The sequence below is a fragment of the Dendropsophus ebraccatus genome, chromosome 4 (genome assembly GCF_027789765.1).
Source record: "Dendropsophus ebraccatus isolate aDenEbr1 chromosome 4, aDenEbr1.pat, whole genome shotgun sequence".
NCBI classification, from domain to species: domain Eukaryota; kingdom Metazoa; phylum Chordata; class Amphibia; order Anura; family Hylidae; genus Dendropsophus; species Dendropsophus ebraccatus.
This window is the reverse complement of record NC_091457.1, coordinates 11,426,954-11,454,823: the sequence shown is the minus strand read 5'-3', so window position 1 is coordinate 11,454,823 and position 27,870 is coordinate 11,426,954. Positions and strand designations below refer to the sequence as shown.

The 27,870-nt window shown below is 47.6% G+C and overlaps 2 protein-coding genes across 2 annotated transcripts; one reads left to right on the top strand and one right to left on the bottom strand.

The window, feature by feature from the left end:
• Window positions 1–927: 927 nt before the first annotated feature.
• Window positions 928–21,575, bottom strand: API5 (apoptosis inhibitor 5). The gene is made up of 14 exons (XM_069965142.1): window positions 21,366–21,575; window positions 16,588–16,749; window positions 16,081–16,174; window positions 15,045–15,110; window positions 14,488–14,639; window positions 13,770–13,976; window positions 13,429–13,533; window positions 13,171–13,260; window positions 11,751–11,932; window positions 11,572–11,665; window positions 10,183–10,239; window positions 9,639–9,715; window positions 2,123–2,259; window positions 928–1,280 (listed from the first exon to the last, which is right to left on the bottom strand). The coding sequence occupies exons 1-14, from the start codon at window positions 21,432–21,434 to the stop codon at window positions 1,201–1,203; spliced, it is 1,572 nt and encodes a 523-aa protein (XP_069821243.1). The 5' UTR covers window positions 21,435–21,575; the 3' UTR covers window positions 928–1,200.
• On the top strand, window positions 21,470–24,768 carry LOC138787872 (uncharacterized). Its single transcript, XM_069965143.1, has 2 exons — window positions 21,470–22,025; window positions 23,827–24,768. The coding sequence occupies exons 1-2, from the start codon at window positions 21,709–21,711 to the stop codon at window positions 24,695–24,697; spliced, it is 1,188 nt and encodes a 395-aa protein (XP_069821244.1). The 5' UTR covers window positions 21,470–21,708; the 3' UTR covers window positions 24,698–24,768.
• The last annotated feature ends 3,102 nt before the right edge of the window (window positions 24,769–27,870 follow it).

Genomic DNA, 27,870 nt, shown 5'->3' with positions numbered 1-27,870 from the left:
CACTCTGCTATGTACAGTGGCCTTATAGGCTGCTCTATCCCCGCAGTAGGATCGGCCGTGGATGGGGTATAACTTCATTACATGGGAATACTACTTTGAGGGGGCAGTCACACATTCTGTAAATACCGATGATGTGCTTTAGAATGATTATACAGGGAATCCCGTTCCATAGCACATCACCCATATTTATAGAATGTTCGACTGCCCCTTTAGCCAGGAACACAATTTTACCATGGCCAGAACTGCCATGTTCACCAATTAACACTGAGAATGCCTTATACCTATACACGCAGCAGAGGAGAGCCTCTGTGCCGATCTATCCTCCAAGAACATATCCCTTGACAGTCACAGTAGAAGCATCACAGAACACATAACCATACGTTCCTCCTTGCAATAAAGGCATTTTAATGCTAAAGCAGCGGATGGAATGATTGGAGAACGTCTACGGTGCTGGATAAACATTGCAGAAAAATCCGCTCAATGTGTCAAACCTCAATATATTTTTCCACTTAAAAAAAAAACAGGCAGCTTCAGTCATTTCTATGGAAGAACAACATGTAGGGAAGAGATAACAGATGCTTCCGAGCTGTTGTAGAAATGGCCATGGGGTATAAAGTATACAGGACAGGAGCAGGAAAATATAAAAGCTCACAAAGAAACGCTGTAGTGCCACAGCTTTACTGTGAAAGAATAAATTAACAAATTTAAAAAAAAAAAAAATAATGGAAGCATGGCGCTGTACCTTGTGCACTCACAGACACGCAGGTCCTTGTTATAAAGGCTTTGGCAATGAACCGAAACTACTAAGGACTTAGAAATGGAAACCATATCTCCACTGTGACGTAAAAGGGTTTCTGCCCTTGGAGATTCATGGACTATAAATGTCAAAGTTCACTTGAAAGTCCTAAAACCAGAGCATATATATATATATTTTTTTTATAGATATCTGTAACTGGAGAAGATTAGAAGATCTGCACACCATCCTCCATGGAAGCAGTTCAGGGTCCTGGATGTGCAGCGAATGAGTGGATGAAACTGCAGCGACGTCTGAATACAAAAAAAAACGGTCGGTACATACAAAGGTAGAAAGAACGCTTGTCATGTTAAAAAGTCTGTTGCCATTGGCAGGTGATCAGGAGGCGACCAGCAGTCCAGCCTTACTGCAGTGAACACTGCAGCTCTTCTGCTTAAGGGTCCACATCAATACACTCGGCCTCGGCTGCGATTCCCACGTCCTCCATAGCCTCTCCCCCGGCCTCCACGGAAACCTCCTCTCTGTTCTGCAGAATCAGGCATGAAATGGTTAGGAAAGTGCACGCTAAAACACAACGTTAACATTTCTATACAAGGCTGGATACATTTCTGGGATAACATATACAGGATGGGCTCTAACAGCGTTCCTGCTGCCTTCACCACAACAAACATGGAGAATCTGGACAAGTTCAGTTGTATTATTAGAAAGCTGCACCCTGTCCAGATACTATCCTGTTTGACACAAGGCTATTTTGATAGGTCTGTAGCCCAATATATGTACATCTATGGCCCAAAGTTCCTAATACGAGGAGGCCGAAGTGTAACACAGGCATATGTTGATCTGTATGAAAAGCCACAATTCCTGGTCCAAATGTGAGTCTAATGAACGACAGTTCAGGTCATCATACCCACCAGTTGGGCCAGGAATTGTGACCTTATCACAGATAATGTGAACTCAGCCTCACAGTATTAGGAAGTTTGAGCTATAGTTGTAAGTACAGGTTATATTATAGTCAAACAATGCATCCTAATGATCCTGCCATGGATCCATAGCATTGGGGGACATTATTCCAGAATGCTGACCCAGTTCCAGTAGTAAGTCTGTCCCTATAGGTTTGGTATGGTGGTAGAAGACTGCACTCTGTAACGGTGATGGTGCGCGTGGTAGGACTTGTCCCAAGATCAGTAGAAGAGTTCCGGCACACATCAGGTAGAATTCTGCTTACTTTATTGGCATAACAAATGCAGTATGTACATGTACTCCTGTACATACTGCACTTGTTATGCCAATAAAGTAAGCAGAATTCTACCTGATGTGTGTTGGGATTAACTCTTCTAATGTCCCTATAGGTTGACATATGCCACTTACCATAAGAGAAATTTCCCAAGCTTCCACTGTATTTCCCGCTAGGAGGGTTATAGATCTGTCTGGAATCCCTCTTTGGTCCTGCAATAGGCTTTTTGGGAGGAGAAGATGATGACGTGTCTTCACTTGACCTCTTTTGACTGAAATGCATAAAATATTGTATTATGGAAAGTGATTTGGCATTACTAGATAAGTGGTCCACTGTGTTGGTAAAGACTTCAGAAAAGAAGGATTTAGGGGAAGTGATTTCTTACAGCCTTAAAATGAGTTACCACTGAAACCAGGGGTTGGGGAAAGCAAATCGTATACTGGGCTGTATACAATATATATACGTATATATTAGTATGCTGGTCTGTACATATATATAATGGTATGCTGGGCTATATATGTAATGGTATGCTGGGAGAGATATATAGATAGATATATATATGCTGACAGTTATGTTTCTCACATTTGGGACACAGGATCCTGAATAAACCTGTAGAAAGCCATACCTGCATGCCTATTACTATGTCATTACAACCCATGATCTGCACCACTGCCCAGGAAAACAGATCTGACACTGGGTACAATGAGATTTATAGACGCTCTTTATACGGATGTGGGAACACTCTGTTTTGCCTCTAATGCCGATCACATTATGTTGACTCACCTTTGGAACATGACAGAAAAACAAACCTCTTACATCATTTGTGCAAGGTGGCCCACTGCCTTCAGCTTTATAGTGCATTTAACCATTACTGGTACAGAAGCCAATGCTCCCAAACCACTGAACTCAGTATCACTGCCTCTCCACATAATGTAGACTTACATCATACATGTAGGGAGGCGATACCTAGCAGACTCAGGAGCTGAGCCTACTCCATATTTGATGGATGTTGGCTGCATATTACAGCCAACCCCTGCCTGGTTCGGATTTTTATCTGAACCTAGTTTAACCCCTTAGATGCCACAGTCCATAGCAACCATGACACCTGGGGGGTTATGTGACAGGTACAGATCCTGTCATGTCTCCTTTAAAATAAAGGCAAGCTAACAAGCAGCAGCAAACAAACCAGACAGAGAAGAGGATTTATTAAAGTGACACTGTCAACCCTCTCTACACACACTCTATATGTGGTTCCCCGCACCATCCACAAGCTTAGATGTTGCACATTCAATGTATACTTGTATAAAACTCGGCGTCTTTTTTCTGTTCTAAAATTGATTAATTTCATTGGTGGATTGTGTCGACTATGCATGGCTCATGTAGGTTCTCCCCCAGCCAGGAGATGCTGTGAAGCCCTTGCCTAGGTGACACTGTCCATCGATGAAACAAAGAGTGTAAGAGGGGGCGACAGTATCACTTTAAATATGTTATAGAAAGGCATGTTAAAGTTAAAGTAATACAATCAAACACCCATAACATTACTTAGCAAGACAACAAAGATGCACAATCTGTAGCCATAGATACAGATAGAAACAGTAATACAGGATAAGAGGATTTTTTACTCACCGTAAAATCTCTTTCTCGTAGTCTTCATTGGGGGACACAGATACCATGGGTATAGGCTGCTGCCACTAGGAGGCGCTGACACTAAGAGAAACAAAGAAAGTGACTCCTCCTGAGCAGGATATACCCGCCCACAGGCACTGAGCTAAACCAGTTTGTACAAGAGCAGTAGTAGAAGTCAAGAACAGGTAAAGTAGAAATAACACCAAAAACTGAGAAAACTACCATACCGAGGAAAAACCCCAAAAGAAAATGGGTGGGTGCTGTGTCCCCCAATGAAGACTACGAGAAAGAGATTTTACGGTGAGTAAAAAATCCTCTTTTCTCGTGCGTCTTATTGGGGGACACAGATACCATGGGACGTCCAAAAGCAGTCCATGGGGTGGGAAAGATAACCGCTAGACAAGAGCGCTTGGCGAGAAGGCACAGAATAGCACCAACACAACCATCAACTAGGAAGAGAGCAAGGGATGATGCTGAATGCATCAGAGAAAACCCCTACAGGTCCGCAGCAAAGGAAAAAAAGAGTGTCTATTCCCTGGAGCAATGTGCTGCACAGCAGACAAGAGTGGGTTGTGTCCATCCTGGAAGCCAGCGACATGATGTAACATTGAGTCCAACAGAACTAGTAGGCTAGATGTGGGGGAAAAAAAAAAAAAGCAGACGCCCAGCCAAGTGGGGGACCACAGGCAGCAGGGACTTACTCTGAGGTAAAACAGAATAAAAGGCAAATACAACCAAGACGGGAGAGACTGGAAAATGTTTCATGGCACATAGAGGTCTAAGGCGTCAAATAAAGGAGAGAGGACTGAGCGTCTCTCATAGAAGGTGCCACATGAGATGCAGGAAAAGCTGCGTCCTTGACTATGGAGCAGGGAAGAATGGCCAGGCTGGAAACTCCATAGGCCTAGGAGTACAGTCTTCACTGAGAAGACAAAACTTGAGCACAAGAGAAGCCATGGCCTATGATATGAGTTATCCCATCTGAGAAACACATGTTAATAAGAAGAATAAAGCTGTCCAAGCATAAAGCAGTCCAGGGAAGGAAGGAGCTGGAGGAAGGAAAAACCGCGATCAGAATCTTGAGTAAGTTGTCCTGGAAGGAGTACAGTAGTACCTGGTATCCCGCAGTGCCCAACAGAAAAGAGGAGCAGAGAAAAGCTGGTAAGCCGGGGAAAAAACAACTCCATGGGCTGTTAGAGCCTTAGAAGGGAGGTCGATCATATAAAACACTCTGCTCCAAGAAGCCTAGAGGTACTCGAGAGCCTGGAGTCCCAGAAGAAAACTGTGAAGGGAGGTCAAGGTAAGGCTGATGGGCATGGGAGTTGTCACAGGACAATGGGCACAACAGGTAATACATAGACTAGAGTCCATATGTAAACTAGATCCAGAAACCAACGCCTCAAAGGGTGAGCGGAGACTTTGCTTGGTAAGAGCAGAACAGCAAATGTAAGTCCTGCCAGAATGCGATAGGTTTGGAGACGATAAAAGGTAGGGCCAGACATGGGCCAGTGAACAACCCTGTTTCCAAGGAGAGGAAACCTTTAAGGGAATAAGTTCTCAAGGAATCCACATGGGAGACAAGATAAGGGAGGGGGACTGGGAGCCCCGTCTGGAGAGCATGGCCGGTCAACAAGAAGACCAAGGACAAGGAAGTCAAGCAGGAGTGCTCATAGAGGCCAGTGAGGGTCGGAAACCCACACCCGCCTGTCGGAAGAAGCAATTACGGAATAACAGTCGTCTGGAGGATACTTATACTAAATATTCCATCCTCCTGGAGGAGGGAAGGGCTGCTTGAAGATCTTCTGACTGAGTGGTAAAAACCCAAACCCAGGATAGGGGGGGTCATGCAAAACAGTGCATTACTCCAGGGAGAAGGAGTAATGGTGTAAGCGGGAGCACTGCAAAACCCTGAACTGAGAACAACGCTTCATAGTCCGTATGGCCAAGCAAGGACACCTGGAGAAGCTAGACCACGAAGAGACCATACACCTATGCTTAGGACGGTAGAGAAACCGTACAGGCAGTAAACAGGAAATCCTCACCCTGTGAGACTGCAGCTGCCTAAGAGAGAAGACTAAATACTTGCCATGTTGGCCATAGGCAGATGCAGAAGGAGAAGTCCTAAAGTAGCACTGTGATAGACATGTAGGCAATTGATGTCATACACACACCAGGGGTAAAAGAAACCCTTTACTGTTTTACCTGAGGAGCCGAGAGGCCTCACTTCACCCAGATCAAAGAGGGGACGGCCTAAGCAATACAAGCCATACTACTGGGGAACAGCCAGCGAGACAAATGCCAGAACATGGTAGTTATGCCCAGACCAAGGACAGAAGAACCACCCTGACAGTACCAGGATGAAAGTGACCGGATCTGTATGCTGCCGGCCACTCAGAGGACCAGAAAGAACCACCCTGTATGAGAGTCCAACAGTCCGGGGGCAGGTAAAATGAGGGGTCCTGTACCTTGTGTAGTGGGACACGTAGCAGGATGCTTGGGCTTTAGAAAGGATACAGCCCAAGAGGAATACAACAAGGTTACACTGCCTGAGAGCAGGTAATGAGACTTGTTAGTGGAAACATATAGAAGACAACATGGTGTAGTAACAAGTTACCCTATGATGATCCCCTGAAGTGACAGGCACAGATTATGGAAGTCCTACGAGGATGAAAGGTAATATACAGGGTAACACGAGCAGAGTAGCTGCAAGCAGTAAGTAACAGAGGACCAGCATTCAAGAGATACAAATACCTGGACTGGAAGCAGGTAACGTGCCTGGTCAGACCTGTAAACAGAAGCCTACAGTGTGTGCTCTGGGAGCAGGGAAGAGAACAGGACTGTGTCCCTATGTAAATGAGGACTGGATACGAGAACTGCCTAGCATCACCAGGATAGTGAGCAGACCTGAAGGTGGTGTATTACATTGTGTAACAGGTTACCACAATCTGCGCACACAGAACTACAGGTAATGTAGTTGGAGCTATATCGTGCAGCAGAGGGCAGAGCTCTGAATAACCTTGTACCACCACCTGGGAGGGGGTAACATGTCCAGTTCTATGTCCGTGACATCATGTAGTAAAGGTATCTATGTCATGAAGATGAGAGGCAGGTCTGAAGCACCGCCCGCTAATGGGTGATGTGAGTGACAGGACTGGAAGCTCTGAGTAACACCGGAACAACGACTGGCAATGGGTGATGAGTCTGGTCCCATAACCTGTCTGACAAACCATGTAGCAGACTGTTCTGTTGCGAGAGCCCAGGAACACCGCATAGTAATAGGTAATGTGTCTGGTTCCATGTCCTGCTTGCGACACCATTTAGCAAAGGATTCTGCCTCGAGAACACAGTAGTCCCCTTAGGAACGGTAATGTGTCTGGTCTCATGTCCTGCTTGTGAAACCATGTAGCAGAGTGTTCTGCTCAAAGATCGTTTGTCAGCGAGTAACATGTCTGGTTCCATGTACTTACCGTGACACTGTGTAGCAGAGGGTTCTGCTCAGAGCACAGATACACTGTCTGGAAACAGGTAACGTGTCTGGTTCCGTGTACTTACCGTGACACTGTGTAGCAGAGGGTTCTGCTCAGAGCACAGATACACTGTCTGGAAACAGGTAACGTGTCTGGTTCTGTGTACTTACCATGACACTGTGTAGCAGAGGGTTCTGCTCAGAGCACAGATACACTGTCTGGAAACAGGTAACGTGTCTGGTTCCGTGTCCTCACCGTGACACTGTATAGCAGAGGGTTCTGCTCAGAGCACAGATACACTGTCTGGAAACAGGTAACGTGTCTGGTTCCGTGTACTTACCGTGACACCGTGTAGCAGAGGGTTCTGCTCAGAGCACATACACCACCCTGATAACGTGTAACGTGTCTGGGTTTATGTACTCCTCGTGACACTGTGTAGCAGAGGGTTCTGCTCAGAGCACAGATACACTGTTTGGAAACAGGTAACGTGTCTGGTTCCGTGTCCTGCTCGTGACACCAGGTAGCAGAGGGTTCTGCTCAGAGCACAGATACACCACCTAGATAGCGGGTAACGTGTCTGGTTCCATGTACTTCTCGTGACACCATGTAGCAGAGGGTTCTGCTCAGAGCACTGATACACCGCCTGGATAGCGGGTAATGTGTCTGGTTCCATGTACTTCTCGTGACACCATGTAGCAGAGGGTTCTCAGAGTACAGATACACCGCCTGGATAGCGGTTAACGTGTCTGGTTCCATGAACTTCTCGTGACACCATGTAGCAGAGGGTTCTGCTCAGAGCACAGTAAACTCCGTCTAGTAGCAAGTAACGTGTCTGGTGCAGTGTCCTACTTGTGACACCATGGAGCAGAAGGATCTGAGGGCACAGAAACACTGTATGGTGATGGGGAATGTGTCTGTGCGTATGTGGTTGAAGGGGAACCAGAGTGTCTGTATATAAGTATTAATGTAATCTTATATATATATAAAATCTGACACAGAGGGGTCAACCAGCACCAAAAATGCTGGATCTGCAGACCAAGGGTTGCTGGAACATTATATGGAACATTGGCCATAATAAAACATGATGCAAGCCATTCTCATATATGTAATGGTGTAATAACCACTTCCACCAGTAGGTGGCAGGAGAGGTGCATCAAGTGTCCCAAGCTGCTGGAATAGAAGGGCCGTGTGTGTGGTAGCTCCATCAGGAGACCGCACACACACACACACACATACACATGGCAGGGGGAGGGGGAAGCAGCATCCCTCAGTGCAGGCTCTGGAGAGAGCCAAAAGGGGGGATGCCACGGTCCGCGCTGCACCCGAAAAGGGGCGGGGCCTACCGGGAGGGGGCGGAGCATCTTACTGTGAAGGCTCCACATAGAGCCACAGGTAAGATTAAGGTGGGATGCTGCGGCCCACCCGACTCCCGAAGGGGGCGGGGCCTACCGGGAGGGGGCGGAGCATTCCAGTGCAGGCTCCACAGTTGAAAAAAGGCGCAATTCTCCGGGCCGTGCGGCACCCGGAAGGGGCGGGGCCTATAGAAGGCGGGGCATCCTCAGAGCAGGCTCCAGTGAGAGCCAAACATAAGTAGAAATGAGGCGGGCCGCGCAGCGCCCGAAAGGGGGCGGGGCATATCGGGAGGGGGCGGAGGTAGCCCTGTGTGTACTCTGGAGAGCCACAATATAGGGAAAAAAGGGCGGGATGCCGCGGCACCCGGTAAGGGGCGGGGCTTAGGGAAAAGGGGCGGAGCATCCTTTAGTATGGTCTCTAGAGCCACATGAAAGGAAAAGTGCGGGAAGCTGCGCAGCACCCAGTCAGGGGAGGAACATCCCTCACAGTGCGCCCCATGGCACCCAGAGAGAGACACAAATAAGAATAAAATGGTGGAGAGGGCTGGCCTGCTACCGACTGAGGGGAGAGGAGCATCTGCCTGGGAGGGCTGCAAGTGACTGGAGAGGGAGAGCTGCCTATGTGGAGTAAAATGGCGGCCTGGGAGGGAGGGCAGGGGGAATATACTCACCATATAGGAGCACATACTCACCATTGTCGTCTTCAGCCGGTGGGTGCCTCACCTTAACGCGCCAAGCTTTGGGGGGCGAGGCGGGAAGGGGCTGTGCGGATACAGAGTCCGCAGAAAGGCGACCAGATTGATCTGGGGCCCTGGTGTCACGTTGCCGGCCGGTGGCGACCGAGGGGTCACAGCCCATTTACACTTATGGTCTGTTCCCTGGTCGCATAGTGGGGGGATCAGGGTGAGTTTTAGATAACCCACCGTGCCCAAGAATCCATAGAACCTAGAAGGAAAAAGAAAAACCAACTAACTAAACATAAAGGAAGAAACTGGTCTGGAGAACCCAGACCTGTGTCTGCCTCCTACTGACACTAAGCTAAACTGGTTTAGCTCAGTGCCTGTGGGCGGGTATATCCTGCTCAGGAGGAGTCACTTTCTTTGTTTCTCTTAGTGTCAGCGCCTCCTAGTGGCAGCAGCCTATACCCATGGTATCTGTGTCCCCCAATAAGACGCACGAGAAAAGGCAATTTCAGGAACACTCACCCAACATCTGCCTTCTGGACTGGTTTCCAAGACAGCGTGACAGTGCTCTTGTAGGATGGAGGGTTATGGAACAGATCCTGCAGAAGAATAAATGTAATTATACATATGACTGATCCCAATTAATTAAAAACCCAAAATTAATTAAACTGGGAGAAAAACATCCCGATTAAAAGGCATCCAAAGGCATTGTGTCTGTTTTCTAAGCATTAACAGGCAAATAGGTGTTGTACACTGAAAGCAAAATACCTATATGATCACTATAGGCCTGACCTCCAGACTAGAGGTGAGCGCAACTCAAGCTCAAGAAGCCGGATGCCGCCCTAGGGAGTCCTGGAAAATATGACTAGATCTATGTTTTGCAGGCAGCCAAAGGGCTGCATCAACCTTCAAACGGCACGTTCATGTCTGTAAGGACCTAGACATGTTCTCATCTATACAGGGAAATCTTAAAAGGGGATTGAAGGAACTATGTTTAAGTGTAATGCCTTTGTAAATGCATATGCAGCTTCCCCCATATAAATATATTGCTGCAGCAACAACTTACCTTGATCAAAACATTGATATTGTTTGTGATTTTCAGGGCTACCACTTTGATTTTGTTCTGGAAGAAAAAGAAAAAAAAAGTAAGGATTAGGGTCCTATTACACGGAGCGATTTTTAACGACTAACGATAAACGATCGTAAACGAGACTGTTTATAGTTAACCTGAAATCGTTCACCATATTACACGGAAGGATGGTCGTTCGTTATAATCGTTACTATGATCGTATATTCCTTCTGATCCCAGCAAAACAATGGATAATGTGCAATTACACTGAACGATTAGTAAAAAAAAATGCGGAACTTGAGCGCGCAAATGTGAAATTACTGCGAACGATTAACGATAATTTTAGGTTCAGATCTTAAACGATCAACATACGAACAATTTTTCGACCATTGCCTGCAACTACACACAATGATTATCGTTTAAATTTGAACGATAACGATTTTTCGCACGATAATCGTACAGTGTAATAGGGCCCTTAGTCTGCCATCTTTGTTCTTTCTTCCCAGCTTCCCCATTTACACCGTTCACCATACAGGAAAACTACTGTTATACTTTACTAGATGGGACGATTACGCCCACATTATATATATTAAAATATTTAAATTTGTTTTGTATATAGAATGGTAAATGGGGTGATTTGAACTTGATGGAAGGGCTGTCTCATATTTAAAAATAATTGTTTATTTACACACTTACCAAGTGGTTGTCCAGTGAAAAAAAAAATTCAGATCAACTGGTGTCAAAAAAGTTACACAGATTTGTCATTTACAAATCTCCAGTCTTCCAGTACTTATCAGCTGCTCTAAGTGGTGTATTCTTTCCAGCCTGACACAGTGCTCTGTGCTGCCACCTCTGGCCAAGACAGGAACTATCCAGAGCAGGAGAGGTTTTCTATGGGGATTTGCTGCTGCTCTGGACAGATCCTGACATGGACAGAGGTGGCAGCAGAGAGCACTGTATCTGAATGTAAATAAAACACTTCCTGCAGGATATATAGCATATTATAAGTACCCGAGTACCCCTTTAACTCACTAAACCATGCACATAACTCAAGGCAGGAGGCAACTATCCTGAGGGTCAGCACAGCATCCTTGACCCTTCAGCTCTAGGCATGATTTAGAGTTGATTGCTTTCCTAGCATGAGTAGCTCTGAGCAGTGTTTGGTCAGTAAGGGAGTGTCTGAAGACTGTCCTAAGTGGACATTTGTAAACGCCATGTTCTGTTTATGTATGTCAATTTTCACTTTTTTGTTGGAAAACCCAATAAACATTTTGGAAAAAAAAAAAAAAAAAGACTGTCCTAATAGGACTTGTAAAATGGGGTGGTATTAAAATATTCACCATATATTGCAACTATACAGCATCTAAAGTAGTTAATTTTTTTTACCTCTTCTGTCTTCAGTGAATCACCAGTTTTCCCTTGCAGAGCCAAGCGGAGCTGTCTAATGTAGACCTGGAGTCCTCGGGCAAAATACTGTAGCCTAGAAAGCAAACATTAAGATGTGTCATGTGACATCCTGGATGAAACCCTAAAACTTAGCTCACACCTGGTCATTTACAGCTTACCGGATCTTAAAGTCTTTCAGTTTCTCTGCGTTGACTTTGCCAATCAGAAAGTCTGGCATCTTCCTTCCAAGCTGATGGAAACTGAAGAGCAAGCATTCTACATAACTGAACTGGAGCTTTGGCTCCTCATTTGCAGAGTTCTCCCCATTTTCTACTTCTTCAGGCGGAAGCGGCATGTATTCCTGCAATTGTATAGTGACAAAGAGCAAAGATCAATGAGAGGATGACAGAACATAGTTAACAAGACAGGCCCCACCTGTACGATCCAGGAGTCTGGCTCTGAACCTGAAAAAAACTAGTTGGACTGTTTCCGTTTCTGCAGTTCAGCCCCATTTATGTATCCTGTCGGTTCTTATCAGCAGGGACCATTTTATGATCGCTTGTCAATTCCACAATAGAAAAGCAATACTGAATATGTAGGCTCTATATAAGCAATCTATTATACAATGCAGCAATTAGATGCTGTATCCCCTTTATTTTGGCGTCACCTAATATCCCTATTATATCTGTGCATATTGCCATTAGGCTGGTCAAATTCATGGGTACAAGCACTGTTTGCTCACAAGAAGCTTTTAGCCCAGCTACTAGTTTGCGTAGCAATTAAAGGAGAAGTCCGGTGAAAATTTTTATTAAAGTATTGTATTGCCCCCCAAAAGTTACACAAATCACCAATATACCCTTATTACGGGAAATGCACAAAGTGTTTTTCCCTGCACTTACTACTGCATCAAGGCTTCACTTCCTGGATAACATGGCGATGTCACGGCCCGACTCCCAGAGCTGTGCGGGCTGTGGCTGCTAGAGATGATGATGATGGCAAAGGGATGCTAAGTGTCCCTCCAGTGCACTGTGTCCCTCACCATCATACTCGCCAGCAGCCACAGCCCGCACAGCTCTTGGACTTTATGTGCATTTCCCATAATAAGTGTATATTGGTGATTTGTATATCTTTTGGGGGGCAATACAATAAATACTCTGATAAACATTTTCGTTGGACTACTAGTGTTTGAGCCATTCTGTTCTGCTGTTCTTCGCAGAAAGCTGCAGCCCGAAATATACCATTGGTTATAGTCAAAGTAATGTTGGACTGCAGGCAGCCATAGAAAGGCTGGTTGACTACTTCATAGTGGTGAGTATGATTACAGTAAACCAGGTAAGTGGAGCCTCAAACACATTCAGGTCTATGATGTTCACATGGTATGTAACAGTGCTAGCTTCTATATCTAGTATCACATACTAGGCAAACAGGAACACATACAGCAAAGTTAACAAAATCTTGATGCTGCATAGAAACACTGGCATTGCACACACAGAACCCTGCAGATCTTTATATCCCATTTAAGGGATAGGAAACTAAGCATAAACATATGTATGGAGCAGATGTCTCTAATATGTACATAAAATGATGTTCACTACATACCAGCAACTTATCAAAAAGCTTGTTCAAGTTTGATTCTACTTTTTCCATGTCACCACAGAAGGAACTCATCTCAGCCAACAGCTTCAATACCTGAAAGAAAGCAATCCACAATTACTAGGGCACACATTATTCCTTACACTGCAATATAACTTATTACGCATAAGCAAAGGGATTGTTTTACTTAATATTTTTGCTTTTTTTGTGGTTTAATCAAAGACAAAGTGACTACAACCCACCAAACAAAGCGCTATTACTTACCTCCAACTGGACATCAATGCCCTCAGCTGGACTGGTCAGAGTACTCAGAATGGGCAGAACGTTCTCACAGAAATAGGTCACAAACTTGGTTGAGTGAACGTTTTTCTACAAGTGAAAAGACAGAAGATCTGCATTATAAGAATAAGGACAATGAATAGTAGCAATATATTTGCATACTGAAGAGGTTGTCCAGACACTGTCAGGGAAACCAATGACCAAAGTGTATTATGCATAGGTCCCACTACAGGTACAAAACTCATTTGTAGTATTGTGTGTGTCTCAAAGACAGATAAAGGAGGAGAGTATGCCTGGAGAACATTGTAGCCGCATTGGAAACTTACTGAAAACAGTGGCACGGCCTGACGCATACACTGGAGCAGGCGGTCCACGGAGTCTGGGTCTGCTGGGTTCAGAGTCTGATGCAGTCCTGCTTGCTCAGACACTAAATCCACCAACTGCTGTCTGCCACTGACTGTCTGTAGGTTTTTCAGTGAAGAAAGGATTTTCATGAACAAGACGAACTCTTCTCCGGTGACGTCATACAAAACCTAAGAGGAAAACAAATTTTAATAATGAAATCATATAGTAACAAGCTTCCACACGCCAAAAATACAAAACACTGGGTAAACGTATAAATGCTTCAAAGACCAGTCTCAGGATAGACAATATATAGGTAGCATGTAACTAGAGATGAGCAAATCTACAGCAAAACTCTTCGTTCCTATTGGGATCCTGCTCATCCGGCTGCAGGCTTTGAAGTGTGATCCGCTCCCTGCCACTTCCTCCCCGGGTGCTGGAAAAGGATGAATTCAGTCCTGTGAAGTTTTCCAAGTCGGTATCCATCTTTTCCCAGAACCCAGGAGGAACGGCATGGAGTAGAGCAGACTTCAAAGCCTGCAGCCTGATGAGGATCCCGATAGGAATGAAGCGATTTGCTTTGTTCCTACCGTAGATTCGCTCATCTCTACATATAACATCAATGTCACAGAACCCTGATGGAATATCCAGGTAATATACCACCCTAACCCCCCCCCCCCTTTATTACCAGTTACCACTTACCTTCTTTGATTCAGAGAAAATCAGATCCTCAACTTCCTTTGTCATAACATCTTCAGGAAGGGTTTTCAGCTTACTAGAGAGGAATTTAATGGCTCGCTCACGGACTATATCTTCTCCTTGAAGGATCTGGCTAAACAGACCTCCCAACGTACCTGAGTAGGACAGAACAAACATCTCCATCAATGTTATGGACAATAAAACCATATCCTGTACCAACAGGAAAAAAAAAAAAAAAAAAAAACACCACATTCTCTTGTCCTACTGAAAAACTGCTAGACATCTGCATGCACACCAATGGATCGTCATTAACTGCCACAGACAAGCGCATCTCGGGCATGCTCAGGTCCGCCTGAAATCAGCATTTGATTACCAGTGTCTGAAGAAGTCAAATGCAGTATAGACACGCTTGTCTCTACTTATGAAATAATCCAAATCCAATAATCCAAGAGACTGACAAATGATGTGTGTGAACATAGTCGAATGCTTGCCAGGTCAACTTTATGTAAACAAACTTCTACTCTACAATGGTCACAAGCAACACAGAGATGATCACTTACCTTTCGCATCCATCTTAAATATGCTAAGCAAAGCATTGTTCACCAGGTTGAATTCGGCAGAGTCATCTGAAAAAAAATATAGGATTGAAAATCAGAAGGATACCATTTGGTTACTTCAACACTGCAACCCTACATCCATTTAAATACTCAGACACATTTCCTTCCTATTAGATACAGTAAAAAAACTACAAATCCTGGTTGGTGTGGGGAGATGTTGTCCCCTCCCCAACAAGTGGGAGACCCATATGGATGTTAAAAAGGCTGTCCAATAAACACTTTTATATGTAATAGTGCTTAGGATAAGATCTAAAGAAAAGAACATGAACTCATATGATGCTCTGCTACTGACCGCTTACAGTTCCGTGTCCTGACACACAAAAAATGCCAACTCAGAGTATCACTGTCTGAGAGTTTCTGCTGCAGCTAGTGATCACCTGATCGGACATAACCTGCATGTCAGGATGGCTAACAGTAAGCTCAGAACAGTAGGGACTGCACTGGTGTCAGGTGAGTGTGTGGTTTATACTTTCCCCATTCTGAGCTCTTTAGGACATCATTCACGTGTCGTCTTTAATTGATTATGGTCAAATTTTGCAAAGTTTAAAACTCATCGATTTCAATGGGCCTTCTCACGCATCTCTGTGATCGGCGCTGCAAAAACTAAGGGACAGATCCTAGTACAGACCCGGAATTGTGGCACAGGTCACTATCTAGAATATAGTGGTCTGTGAGCTTCAGACCACTAAGGAAGCACAAAGTGCTGTCCCCGATTGAGGACGTGTGATTGAGGCCTTACTCAGTTGAGGTGTGTTCACACAGGGTGAATTCACTAGAAAATTCAAGAATGAAAAATCCACATCTTATTACAGTGGCAGCAAAGTGGGCGAGAATTGTAGAAGTCTTGTAGTGGAAACTCTGCGAATTTTGGTTTGTAAATGCTGCATTTTTTCCAATGCAGAAAATCCGGTGTATCTGCCCTATGTGAACAAATCCTTTGGGGGGAAAAAAAAAGAAAAAAAAAAAAGGTATAGCACACCTGACTGCAGAAGTTGAGTAAGGATATCTGCAACACGGGGAAGGTTCTCTCCAGTGGCAAATTGTGACAGCTCTTTAATAGCTTGACGGCGAATCTGAAAATGACAAGGAAAAAAGACAATTGGGTTAACATCACTTGTAAATCACGGTATATAGCACAGGACCTGAAACAATGTTTACTGCTTGTAAGAAAAACATTGCGACCATTATATATATCAATGCAGCCTACAATCTTTCCATATATCTGTATACTGCTCTGAAGAAATGTGACTTCATGGAGGATTTCTGCCTATTTATGTAAATAAAGCCAATTCCTCCCTTGTTTAAAAATCTCTGCTTGCCATCTGTGAATGGCAATTTGTCCAATTTCGCCCATCAGTCTATGGATGGCAACAACGTTTTCATCTATAGACAGAAGAAATCTTGAGAAAGGAGAACTGAGCCAAGAATATTAGAAAGTCGCAGAACATTTCATTATACAGTAATATGAACGCATAGTTCTCCGTACCGACACATCCTCATCCTCACACAGGTCCAGCTGGGCATTGAGCGCAGCGTCGGAAAGTTCTGGAAAATGTTTAAAGAACTTGGGGATAAACTGAGCTGCCAATCTCTTCTCTTTTGCTCCTCCTTTCACACCATCCAGGATAACCTGATAAGCAGCCTTGTGCTGTGAAGAAAAAGGCAGAAAATTAATAACATCTGAATACGCCAGAAACTCTACACAACAGAAAGACGAGTAAACGCCATAAACTATGTGGGGGATAAAACCTAAAACAAGCATCATGTGACAGCTGCAAAAATAGCACCAGGGACGATCATTGTGTGTTCACATCTTTCCAGCGCGGTGTAGACAAACTCAGGGGCAGCAATGGAAACAGCTGCTGCATGCAACATATGTTACTAGATGAAAACAATACATAGACTTCCTGACATGTGACGCTATATGATGCCTATGCCCAGCAAACCAAGAGCAGATGAAATATGCCCTGGGAGAAAAGTTTCTGTTTGAGTCACTGTGTACATACATTACTGATCCTGAGTTCCATCCTGTATTATACTCCAGAGCTGCACTCAGTATTCTGCTGGTGAGGTCACTGTGTACATACATTACTGATCCTGAGTTCCATCCTGTAATATACTCCAGAGCTGCACCCACTATTCTGCTGGTGAGGTCACTGTGTACATACATTACTGATCCTGAGTTACATCCTGTAATATACTCCAGAGCAGCACTCACTATTCTGCTGGTGGGGACACTGTCTACATAGATTGTTACATCCTGTATTATACTCCTATTAGGGCAAATGGATATTAAAAGGGGTGGTCTCATTCATAAAGCCACTGTACGTACAGGGTTAGCACTCTGCCAAACCTGACCCTCATTCTTTCTATGGTTCACGTGAACAGAAGACCACATGACCACACTCATGGGGTCGCCAACTAAGTGTGATATATTTGTTTCTCTTTTAGGGTATGTTCACACTGAGTAGAACAGGCGGAATTCCAAATCCAGCCTGCCTCAATGTCATGTGATGCCTTGTCAATTCTTCCGAGCAGAGAGGGGTGCGTGCCCTCCCATAGACAGCCTGTATGACACGGAGGCTGGCGGGATCCCACGGTGCAGGGTTCCGCCGTGGAATTCCACCAGTTTTACTCCAAGTTTACACTTATTTTTTTTGCATGTTAAATTACAATGCAGGTTTCTTTTTTTTTTTTTTTTTTTCAGTGCAGATTTAAAATTTAAAATCCAGGCTGTGGGAAAGTAGTAACGTGTCATCTCTGATGTGAAATCAGTGTGGATTCTCTGGCAGATCGCCTGGGACACATTCTGGGGAGTAAGGGGCCCTATTACACAGGAAGATTATTGTGTGAAAAATCATTTCAGTGTTTGAATTTAAGCAATAATCTTTCCGTATGTCTGCGAGGAACAATCAATCATTCGGTCGTTAATCGTTAACTGCTATTCAACCGAACGATTAGCGCCTAGATTCGAACGACTTAACGATAATCTGAACGATAATCGGCCCATGGAATAGGGCCCTAAGGACGGTCAGCCAGGACACTGCGGACATCACGCTTCCTCATGCTGACCCTCATTCCAGCAGGCAACAAGGAAGACTGTAGGTTTGTGTTTTTATTTTGCATTTGAATTGCTCCCCCGAACACACCTTTTTGTTTGTTTTCCAGACTTCGGGCAAATACACAAACTGTGGAATCCATTGTCATTCGCATTGCTCCCCCGAACACCTTTTTTGTCATTCAGCCCACAGAAAACAATGGGTCCAATACTGCCCCTAGGTGCAACATAAGTGATACAATTGCAGACCATATCATAGGGTGTAAGGCCTCTTACACACAGCCGGGTCTACCCCTACAAAGCAGAGTTCATGACTGCAGGCGGCCAGAGATGAAACTTCCCATAGCGCCCACAATCACTGACCACGCATAGGGAAACTATCAGCAGGTTTGAGGCATATAACCTGCTATGTACCTATAGCACACGGGGCACTGATGATGGAAGTTTCTTACCTTGATCCTTGGAACCTTTGTAGTTTATTGGATTTGTAAATTTATCTTCCAGTAGTTAGCAGCTGCTGTACGCCCTGCAGGACAGGCTGTATTCTCTCCAGTCTGGACATCAGGAGAGGTTTTCTATGGGAATTTGTAACTGCTCTGGACAGAGGTGGCAGCAGAGAGCACTGAGAGAATACACCACTTCATGCAGGGCATACAGCACCTGATAAGTACTGGAACACTGGTAAATTTTTAAAATAGTAAATTACAAATCTGTCACTTTTTGACACCAGAGTACCCCTTTAGGGCCCTATTACACTAAGCGATTATCTGCCGAATTGGGCAGATATCTCCCTCAGTAAGATAACGATGAGACGAGAAATTACCAATTGTTTGTCAGCTGATTATTGTCTCTCAATCCTGCTAACAAAGTCCATGCAGCATGATTATGGTGCTGTGTAAAAGGTTCGGTGAGCGAGCACCAATTTAGTATATCGGCACTTGCTTAGTCTACCTGTCAGGAGCGTGATACGCCCATTAGCCCTCAAGCAGTTTTCCTGCAGGATCAGTTTGGCAGATCAGAAAAAAACGAATCATAGCTCAATAATAAGTGGCAGGGAGGAGGCTGCCTCTGGCATCAGAGGAAAACGATGGGGCATACGTCATCTGGTTAGAAAGAGACGCACTGGAACGTTACCCCTCCACCTGCATATTGGGGGCACATGGGGGGGATAAGGTGTGGAGAAGATATCGGCCTGATGACGATCAACATTTATCAACTACAGCACCTGAGATCCCTCCATACCAAGGTCTATAGGGGCACTGGGCACCGAGGTATACAGGGAGGACGAGGGGGGAGAGGCCCGGCCACCGGGGTATACAGGGAGGACGAGGGGGGAGAGGCCCGGCCACCGGGGTATACAGGGAGGACGAGGGGGGAGAGGCCCGGCCACCGGGGTATACAGGGAGGACGAGGGGGGAGAGGCCCGGCCACCGGGGTATACAGGGAGGACGAGGGGGGAGAGGCCCGGCCACCGGGGTATACAGGGAGGACGAGGGGGGAGAGGCCCGGCCACCGGGGTATACAGGGAGGACGAGGGGGGAGAGGCCCGGCCACCGGGGTATACAGGGAGGACGAGGGGGGAGAGGCCCGGCCACCGGGGTATACAGGGAGGACGAGGGGGGAGAGGCCCGGCCACCGGGGTATACAGGGAGGACGAGGGGGGAGAGGCCCGGCCACCGGGGTATACAGGGAGGACGAGGGGGGAGAGGCCCGGCCACCGGGGTATACAGGGAGGACGAGGGGGGAGAGGCCCGGCCACCGGGGTATACAGGGAGGACGAGGGGGGAGAGGCCCGGCCACCGGGGTATACAGGGAGGACGAGGGGGGAGAGGCCCGGCCACCGGGGTATACAGGGAGGACGAGGGGGGAGAGGCCCGGCCACCGGGGTATACAGGGAGGACGAGGGGGGAGAGGCCCGGGCACAGGGGTATACAGGGAGGAGGAGGAGGGGGGAGGGGGGAGAGGCCCGGGCACAGGGGTATACAGGGAGGAGGAGGAGGGGGGAGGGGGGAGAGGCCCGGCCACCGGGGTATACAGGGAGGAGGACGAGGGGGGAGAGGCCCGGCCACCGGGGTATACAGGGAGGACGAGGGGGGAGAGGCCCGGCCACCGGGGTATACAGGGAGGACGAGGGGGGAGAGGCCCGGCCACCGGGGTATACAGGGAGGACGAGGGGGGAGAGGCCCGGCCACCGGGGTATACAGGGAGGACGAGGGGGGAGAGGCCCGGCCACCGGGGTATACAGGGAGGACGAGGGGGGAGAGGCCCAGCCACAGGGGTATACAGGGAGGACGAGGGGGGAGAGGCCCGGCCACAGGGGTATACAGGGAGGACGAGGGGGGAGAGGCCCGGCCACCGGGGTATACAGGGAGGACGAGGGGGGAGAGGCCCGGCCACCGGGGTATACAGGGAGGACGAGGGGGGAGAGGCCCGGCCACCGGGGTATACAGGGAGGACGAGGGGGGAGAGGCCCAGCCACAGGGGTATACAGGGAGGACGAGGGGGGAGAGGCCCGGGCACCGGGGTATACAGGGAGGACGAGGGGGGAGAGGCCCGGGCACCGGGGTATACAGGGAGGACGAGGGGGGAGAGGCCCGGGCACCGGGGTATACAGGGAGGACGAGGGGGGAGAGGCCCGGCCACCGGGGTATACAGGGAGGACGAGGGGGGAGAGGCCCGGCCACCGGGGTATACAGGGAGGACGAGGGGGGAGAGGCCCGGGCACCGGGGTATACAGGGAGGACGAGGGGGGAGGGGGGAGAGGCCCGGGCACCGGGGTATACAGGGAGGACGAGGGGGGAGAGGCCCGGGCACCGGGGTATACAGGGAGGACGAGGGGGGAGAGAGGCCCGGCCACCGGGGTATACAGGGAGGACGAGGGGGGAGAGAGGCCCGGGCACCGGGGTATACAGGGAGGAGGAGGAGGAGGGAGAGGCCCGGGCACAGGGGTATACAGGGAGGAGGAGAGGCCCGGGCACAGGGGTATACAGGGGGGGGGGAAGAGGCCCGGCCACAGGGGTATACAGGGAGGGGGAAGGCCCAAGCACCGGGGTATACCGGGAGGAGAGGCCCGTGTGGATGTGGGAGGTTCGGACACAATGAGAGGCCTAGGCCCCTGAGGTAACACAGCGCTGAGGAGGCCGGGGCACCGGGCAGAGTAGGCCCAGCACCACCACCACGGCCGGGATGACGGTCCCGCTCCTTACCTGGCTCACGTCGTCCTTGGCGTCAGCCAGGATCCCGTAGTTCCGGTACAGCTCCTCCACGGTCGGCATGTCTGGCTCCGGCGGTTGTTCTAGGCGACGACGATCTCCTCAGTGTGTGCGCAGAGAGATCAACTGTACAGGAGGCGAAGCGGGAAAGATCACACAGCGCCTGCGCCGCCAAACTACAGCGGCGCCCAGCGGCTCCTGCCGGAACTGCACCTCAGCGGTCGCACGGCGGGAACCACGTGACCAGCTGCGACCTGCTCTGCCGACGGCGCCACCGACCTGAGACTGAAGTCGGCCGATCTGTTCTGGTGTTTTCTATAGATGTTCGGTTGTGGTCATGCCTTCCAGGCGCTTTGTAGCAGCGTTACTAGCCATTGTGTTACTATTGAGGAGAAGGAGGCTGAGGGAGGAGGCGAGAATACAGAGAGTGCGGAACTGGGTGAACCCCCTCAACTCCCAGCGCCTGGCCTCGGGCCAGTTCCATGCCCGCCTCACCCAGCTGAGACAGTGCCCCGAGAGCTTCCGCCATTACCTCAGAATGTCTGTCAGCAGCTATGAGCAGCTGCTGGCGCTGGTGCGGGACGACCTGCGGAGGACGGACACCGCCATGAGGCGCGCCATCACCCCCGAGGAGCGGCTGGTGGTCACCCTGAGGTGAGGGGATTCGTAAAATCTGTAATACCGTGTTCCCTAGGGGCCCTATTACACAAAACCATTGTAGTCTGTACTTGGCCAATCGATGGCTGCTCCGGCCGATAACCGTTTGGTGTAATAGGTCATGCAGAAGGACAACGATCAGCTCCGAAATACCGGGCCGTGTAATAGGGCCGTAACCTGTCACAAAACTCCCAGCATTCCCTGAGAGGCTGAAGGAAGCAAAACTACAACTCCCAGCATTCCCTGACAGCTGAAGGAAGGAAAACTACAACTCCCAGCATTCCCTGACAATTGAAGGAAGGAAAACTACAACTCCCAGCCTTCCCTGACAACTGAAGGAAGAAAAACTACAACTCCCAGCCTTCCCTGACAACTGAAGGAAGGAAAACTACAACTCCCAGCATTCCCTGACAATTGAAGGAAGGAAAACTACAACTCCCAGCCTTCCCTGACAACTGAAGGAAGAAAAACTACAACTCCCAGCCTTCCCTGACAACTGAAGGAAGAAAAACTACAACTCCCAGCCTTCCCTGACAACTGAAGGAAGAAAAACTACAACTCCCAGCATTCCTTGACAGCTGAAGGAAGTAGGGATGGTCCGAACCTGGTTCGGGTCGGGTTCGTGCGAACCTGAACTCTCGGAAATGATTCCCGCCGTCTGCCCGCTCCAGGGAGAGGGTGGATACAGTGGGAGGACCACCTAGAAAACTGGGATATAGCCATAGCCATAGGCTGTATCCCAGTTTTCCAGGCGGTCCTCCTGCTGTATTCACCCTCTCCACGGAGCGGTCAGACAGCGGGAATCGAATGCCGACAGTTCAGGTTCGTACGAACCCGAACCTCGGCGGCTTCGGACCATCCCTAGAAGGAAGCAAAACTACAACTCCCAGCATTCCCTGACAACTGAAGGAAGGAAAACTACAACTCCCAGTATTCCCTGACAACTGAAAGAAGGAAAACTACAACTCCCAGCATTCCCTGACAGCTGAAGAAAGGAAAAATACAACTCCCAGCATGCCCTGGCAGCCAAGGGCAGCAAAACTACAACTCCCAGCTGTAATCAGGCAATTGTACAGTAAAGTCCCCATGGTGGAACAATAAAATACAGTGTAAAAAAACAAACACACACACAAATAATAAATTAAAAATCACATATAAGCCCCATAGGCCCCAATACAATAATAATGTTGGGGGAAAAAAAATTAAAAAGTACACAGTGCGTAATGACACTGGCAATACAATTATTACATGATTTAACCTGTGCGGTGACCGCAGAAAATTTAAAATGAGAAAAATGCTATTTTTTTGTGAAAAAATAGCATTTTTCAAAAAAAACTTTTTACATATTGGCTAAAATTGACCACTAACGTAAAGTACAATATGTCACAAAAAAACAATCTCAGAATCAGAAAGAAAAGTTATAGCATCACGTAGCTACAACCGCATAAAATGAGACGGATTGGATTTTTAGAAAATGGGCTCTGGTCCTGAAGGCCAAAATCAGTCCAGTCCTGAAGGGGGTTAATCAATTGGGGTCTGGGTGTTTGTATCCTAAAATGGAGAGGAACACATCAGGCTCCATAGATGTACTATAGAACCCGACTCCTGCAATGATCTAGATAGAGCAGTGAACCAAGGGGTGAAACACTCAGCTATGCGCTTCACCCTATTCTATCTAATGATCAGTAAAGACCACACAGACCCTGACCAATCAAAACTTTTAATGTCAATTGCAATAGATTTCACCCCTTTAATTAAACTAGCAAGACCCCCTTACATCTTTCCTCTCTCTTTATAGGTATCTGGCTACAGGGAGCAGCTTTGCATCTCTTCACTATGAGTTTCTGATGGGTACATCCACCATAAGGGGCATAGTGAAGGACACCTGTCAGATCCTGTGGGAAAGGCTGTGCATCCACGAGATCCCATCGCCCTCGTCGGAGACATGGGGCAACGTATCAGATGGATTCTTAAGGTCCAACCATTTCCCCAATTGTGTTGGGGCATTGGCCGGTAAACATGTCCGCGTCAGGCAGCCAATGAGCAGCGCCTCCCCATTGGTGAACAGGCCGGTGCACCTTGCTCTTCTGGCTGTTGCGGACACCAGCTACAGATTTGTTGCTCTTGAATTGTGCATGTATGAAGGAGATCCCTCTTTATTAAGGAGATCCATGATTGGTAGATCACTCGCGGCAGGATCCCTCCATATCCCTCCCGATAAGAGCCTGCCCGGGTCACAGAGCGCTCCTCTGCCCCATGTCTTTGCAGCCGGTAAGACGTTTCCACTATCCAGCCACATCCTACAGCCGTACACCGCGGAGAGCGACCTCAGCATCCCCCAAAAGATATTTAACTATCGACTGTCCAGAGCAAGAAGACCAGCGCAGTGTGCGTTCAGCCTCCTCGCCAAGAAGTGGCAGATCTTTCTCAAGCCGATTCCGCTGGCTGTGGACTTTGCAATGACGGTTGTGAAAGCTGCCTGTGTCCTCCACAATTACGTCCTCAGGAGGGAGGGCTGCGTGTTGGAGGACACTTTGGAGGACCCGATTCCAGACATGCCGGCTCAGCTCTCGTATGACTCTTCTGCAGTAGTGGATATGAGGGAGACCTATGCTGCCTATTTCACATCACCTGAGGGAGAACTTCCATTACAATATGAAGGAATCTAAGGAGTATTTGTATTTTTCCTTATATATTTTTTTCTGAGGTTGTTGTTTCTGATAATAAAAAGTTGCTGTTTTCTGGGTGATAAGTTGGCGTATTTGTTATGGAGCGGAAGTGTCATGTCGTGTAACAGGAAACATGAAAATCAAAGGCTCTTCCAGGACTAGAATATTGGTGGCCGCAGGTGGAATAAAGTCCCTATTACACGGGTCGATCGACCCGTCAGATCCGTGCTCGCTTGCTTCTTGTTCCCCAATTGCTTGTTGTGCTATTGCACACACAGACAGCAAGCAGGTAAGGGTCCTATTCCACGGGCGAGGAAGGCCCAATCAACGATGTAAACGAGCGGCGATCTGCTAGATCGCCGCTCGTTTACTGCGCCTATTTCACGGCCCGATGATCGTTGAGCGAGGGCTGCAAGGACATCGTTACCGATGTCCTTGCAGCACCATACATTACCTGTCCAGGCTTCTTCTCCGCGCTGTCTTAATTCCCGGGTCCCACGCGCTCTATCTTCAGAATGGCCGGTCAGCTGACAGGCCACACTTAGCCAATCACAGGCCGCGGCGGTCCCAGCCTGTGATTAGCTGAGCGCTCCATCAGCTGACCGGCCATTCTGAAGATAGAGTGCGCGGGACCCGGGGATGAAGACAGCGCGGAGAAGAAGTCTGGACAGGTAATGTATGATGATGATGCTGCTGCTTGTCAAATCGTCGGTCTCCCGCCGCGCACCGCTATTCAACCGTAGCGATGCGCAGTGGGGGAACGATGATTTTAGGTCTGGCCCTAAATGAACGATCAGCTGATGACATGATCATCGTCTGATCGTTCTCTCTATTTCCCCGAACGATAATCGGCCAAATCGGGCCGATCCGGATGATTATCGTTACTGTGGAATAGGGCCGTAAGAGTAAAGGGGGCCAGGGGGAGGTGCAGGAGGGGCTGCCTATACGATCTTTAGATCCGGAGAGCCCATAGGAGATAGCGTTGGTCTGCTGCTACCGCTCCTATTACACGGAGTGATGGCTAGCAGACCATCATTATCGTTGAGGAATTTTTCAACATGTTGAAAGACAAGACATCATTCATCATTGTGTTTTATCCCAAGATATTACACCAAGCGATTACTTGCCATAACGGCTGATAATTGGCCAGATATGGCCGATAATCCTTTGGTGTAGGTTCACTATACTTGGGTCCACTCCTTCCCCATATTGGTATCATCCATTCATCGCTGACTGAATCAGCCTTTATAGGACCACATGGCCTCTTGGTACACAGAAAACTACTGGGACCTGTACGTATATATGGCTCCATAAACTTTATTCCCACATTAATGTGTATTATGCCCTCACCCTTGGCTGTGTAGACAAGGCCTAACACCCAGTTATCAATTCAGAGACCTTTTTGCACACGTCTATCAGAATACAAGTATTTACTAGAATAGACACATCCCCAGAGCCAACAACACTGGAGATCCACTGACTAAAAGTGGTGTGTTCTCAGATTAGAATTATTTTCTTTTCTTTTCCATCTGGCCCAGAGCGCCATGATGATTTCTAATGGCCACCACTGCCCAGACATCTTTGGCCTGTTCTACAGCCATAATCACCTTCTATAATAACACATACAGAGCCCAGACATCATTTCAGACCAGACCCCTACATTTTGTCATGTCCCAGATTTTGTAAATACAGTAAAGGAGAATGAATTGAATGGGCTGCACAAAAGTTCTATTCAGCCGACGAATGTGCATACATCAGTGATCGCTGTCCTTTTACACGGGCTGATCCTAGGAACACTCACTTGCCTGATGATAAGACTGTGTAAAATCACCCGAGGTTTTAAAGGAGAAGTCCGGCAAAAGTTTTTACTAAAGTATTTTATTGCCCCCCAAAAGTTATACAAATCCCCAATATACACTTATTACAGGAAATGGTTATAAAGTGCTTTTTTTCCTGCACTTATTACTGCATTAAGGCTTCACTTCCTGGATAAAATGGTGATGGCACTTCCTGGATAACATGGTGACGCCACTTCCTGGATAACATGGTGATGTCACTTCCTGGATAAAATGGTGATGTCACTTCCTGGATAAAATGGTGACGCCACTTCCTGGATAACATGGTGATGTCACTTGGTGGATAACATGGTGATGTCACTTCCTGGATAACATGGTGATGTCACGACCCGACTCCCAGAGCTGTGCGGGCTGTGGCTGCTGGAGAGGATGATGGCAGAAGGATGCCCAGTGTCCTGTGTCCCTCAGTGCCCCTCTGCCATCATCCTCTCCAGCAGCCACTGCCCAGACAGCTGTGGGAGTCGGGTCGTGACATCACCATGTTATCCAGGAAGTGACATCACCATGTTATCCAGGAAGTGACATCACCATGTTATCCAGGAAGTGACATCACCATGTTATCCAGGAAGCAAAGCCTTGATGCAGTAGTAAGTGCAGGGAAAAAAGCACTTCATAAGCTTTTCTTATAATAAGTGTATATTGGGAATTTGTATAACTTTTGGGGGCCAATACAATACTTTAAAAAAATTTTTGCCGGACTTCTCCTTTAAAACCTCAGGTGATTTTACACGGTCTGATCATCAGGCAAGTAAGTGTTGCTAGGATCAGTCTGTGTAAAAGGACAGCGATCAACCAATGTTTGCATGTTCGTCGGCTGAATAGAACATTTGTGAAGCCCATTCAGTGCATGGTTGTTGGCCGCATAATCGCCCTGTGTAAACAGATGGTGTGCCGCTCACAAGGATGTATTGAATGGGCCGTATGAATGGTCCAGTGTGGCCTGGTCGCACAATTGATCGAGGCACAGCCAATGAGTGCCGATCACAAAAGAGCCTCATACACCATAAGGGGTGTGAGTATGAGGCTGGGCTGCCTGACCCCCAAACCACTTCCTAATACTCATTATAACATGGTGCCACCACAGCATTGTCATGCAAATCTGTTGGAGTTGCTGTGTATACAGAGTCTTTCCATAAAGTTGTGCGTGACTGGGACCCATCGCCCTTCCTAAAATCTTGCATATGCCACTGTGTTGATAACGCCTTCGGCTCCGACCTGGGATATTTATTCAAACCAAGGTCTGCTAAAGGCTTGTAATGGATCCCATCATCCTTATCAATGAGGAACCTTGGCAGATGGCAGGCGAGCCGGGTACAT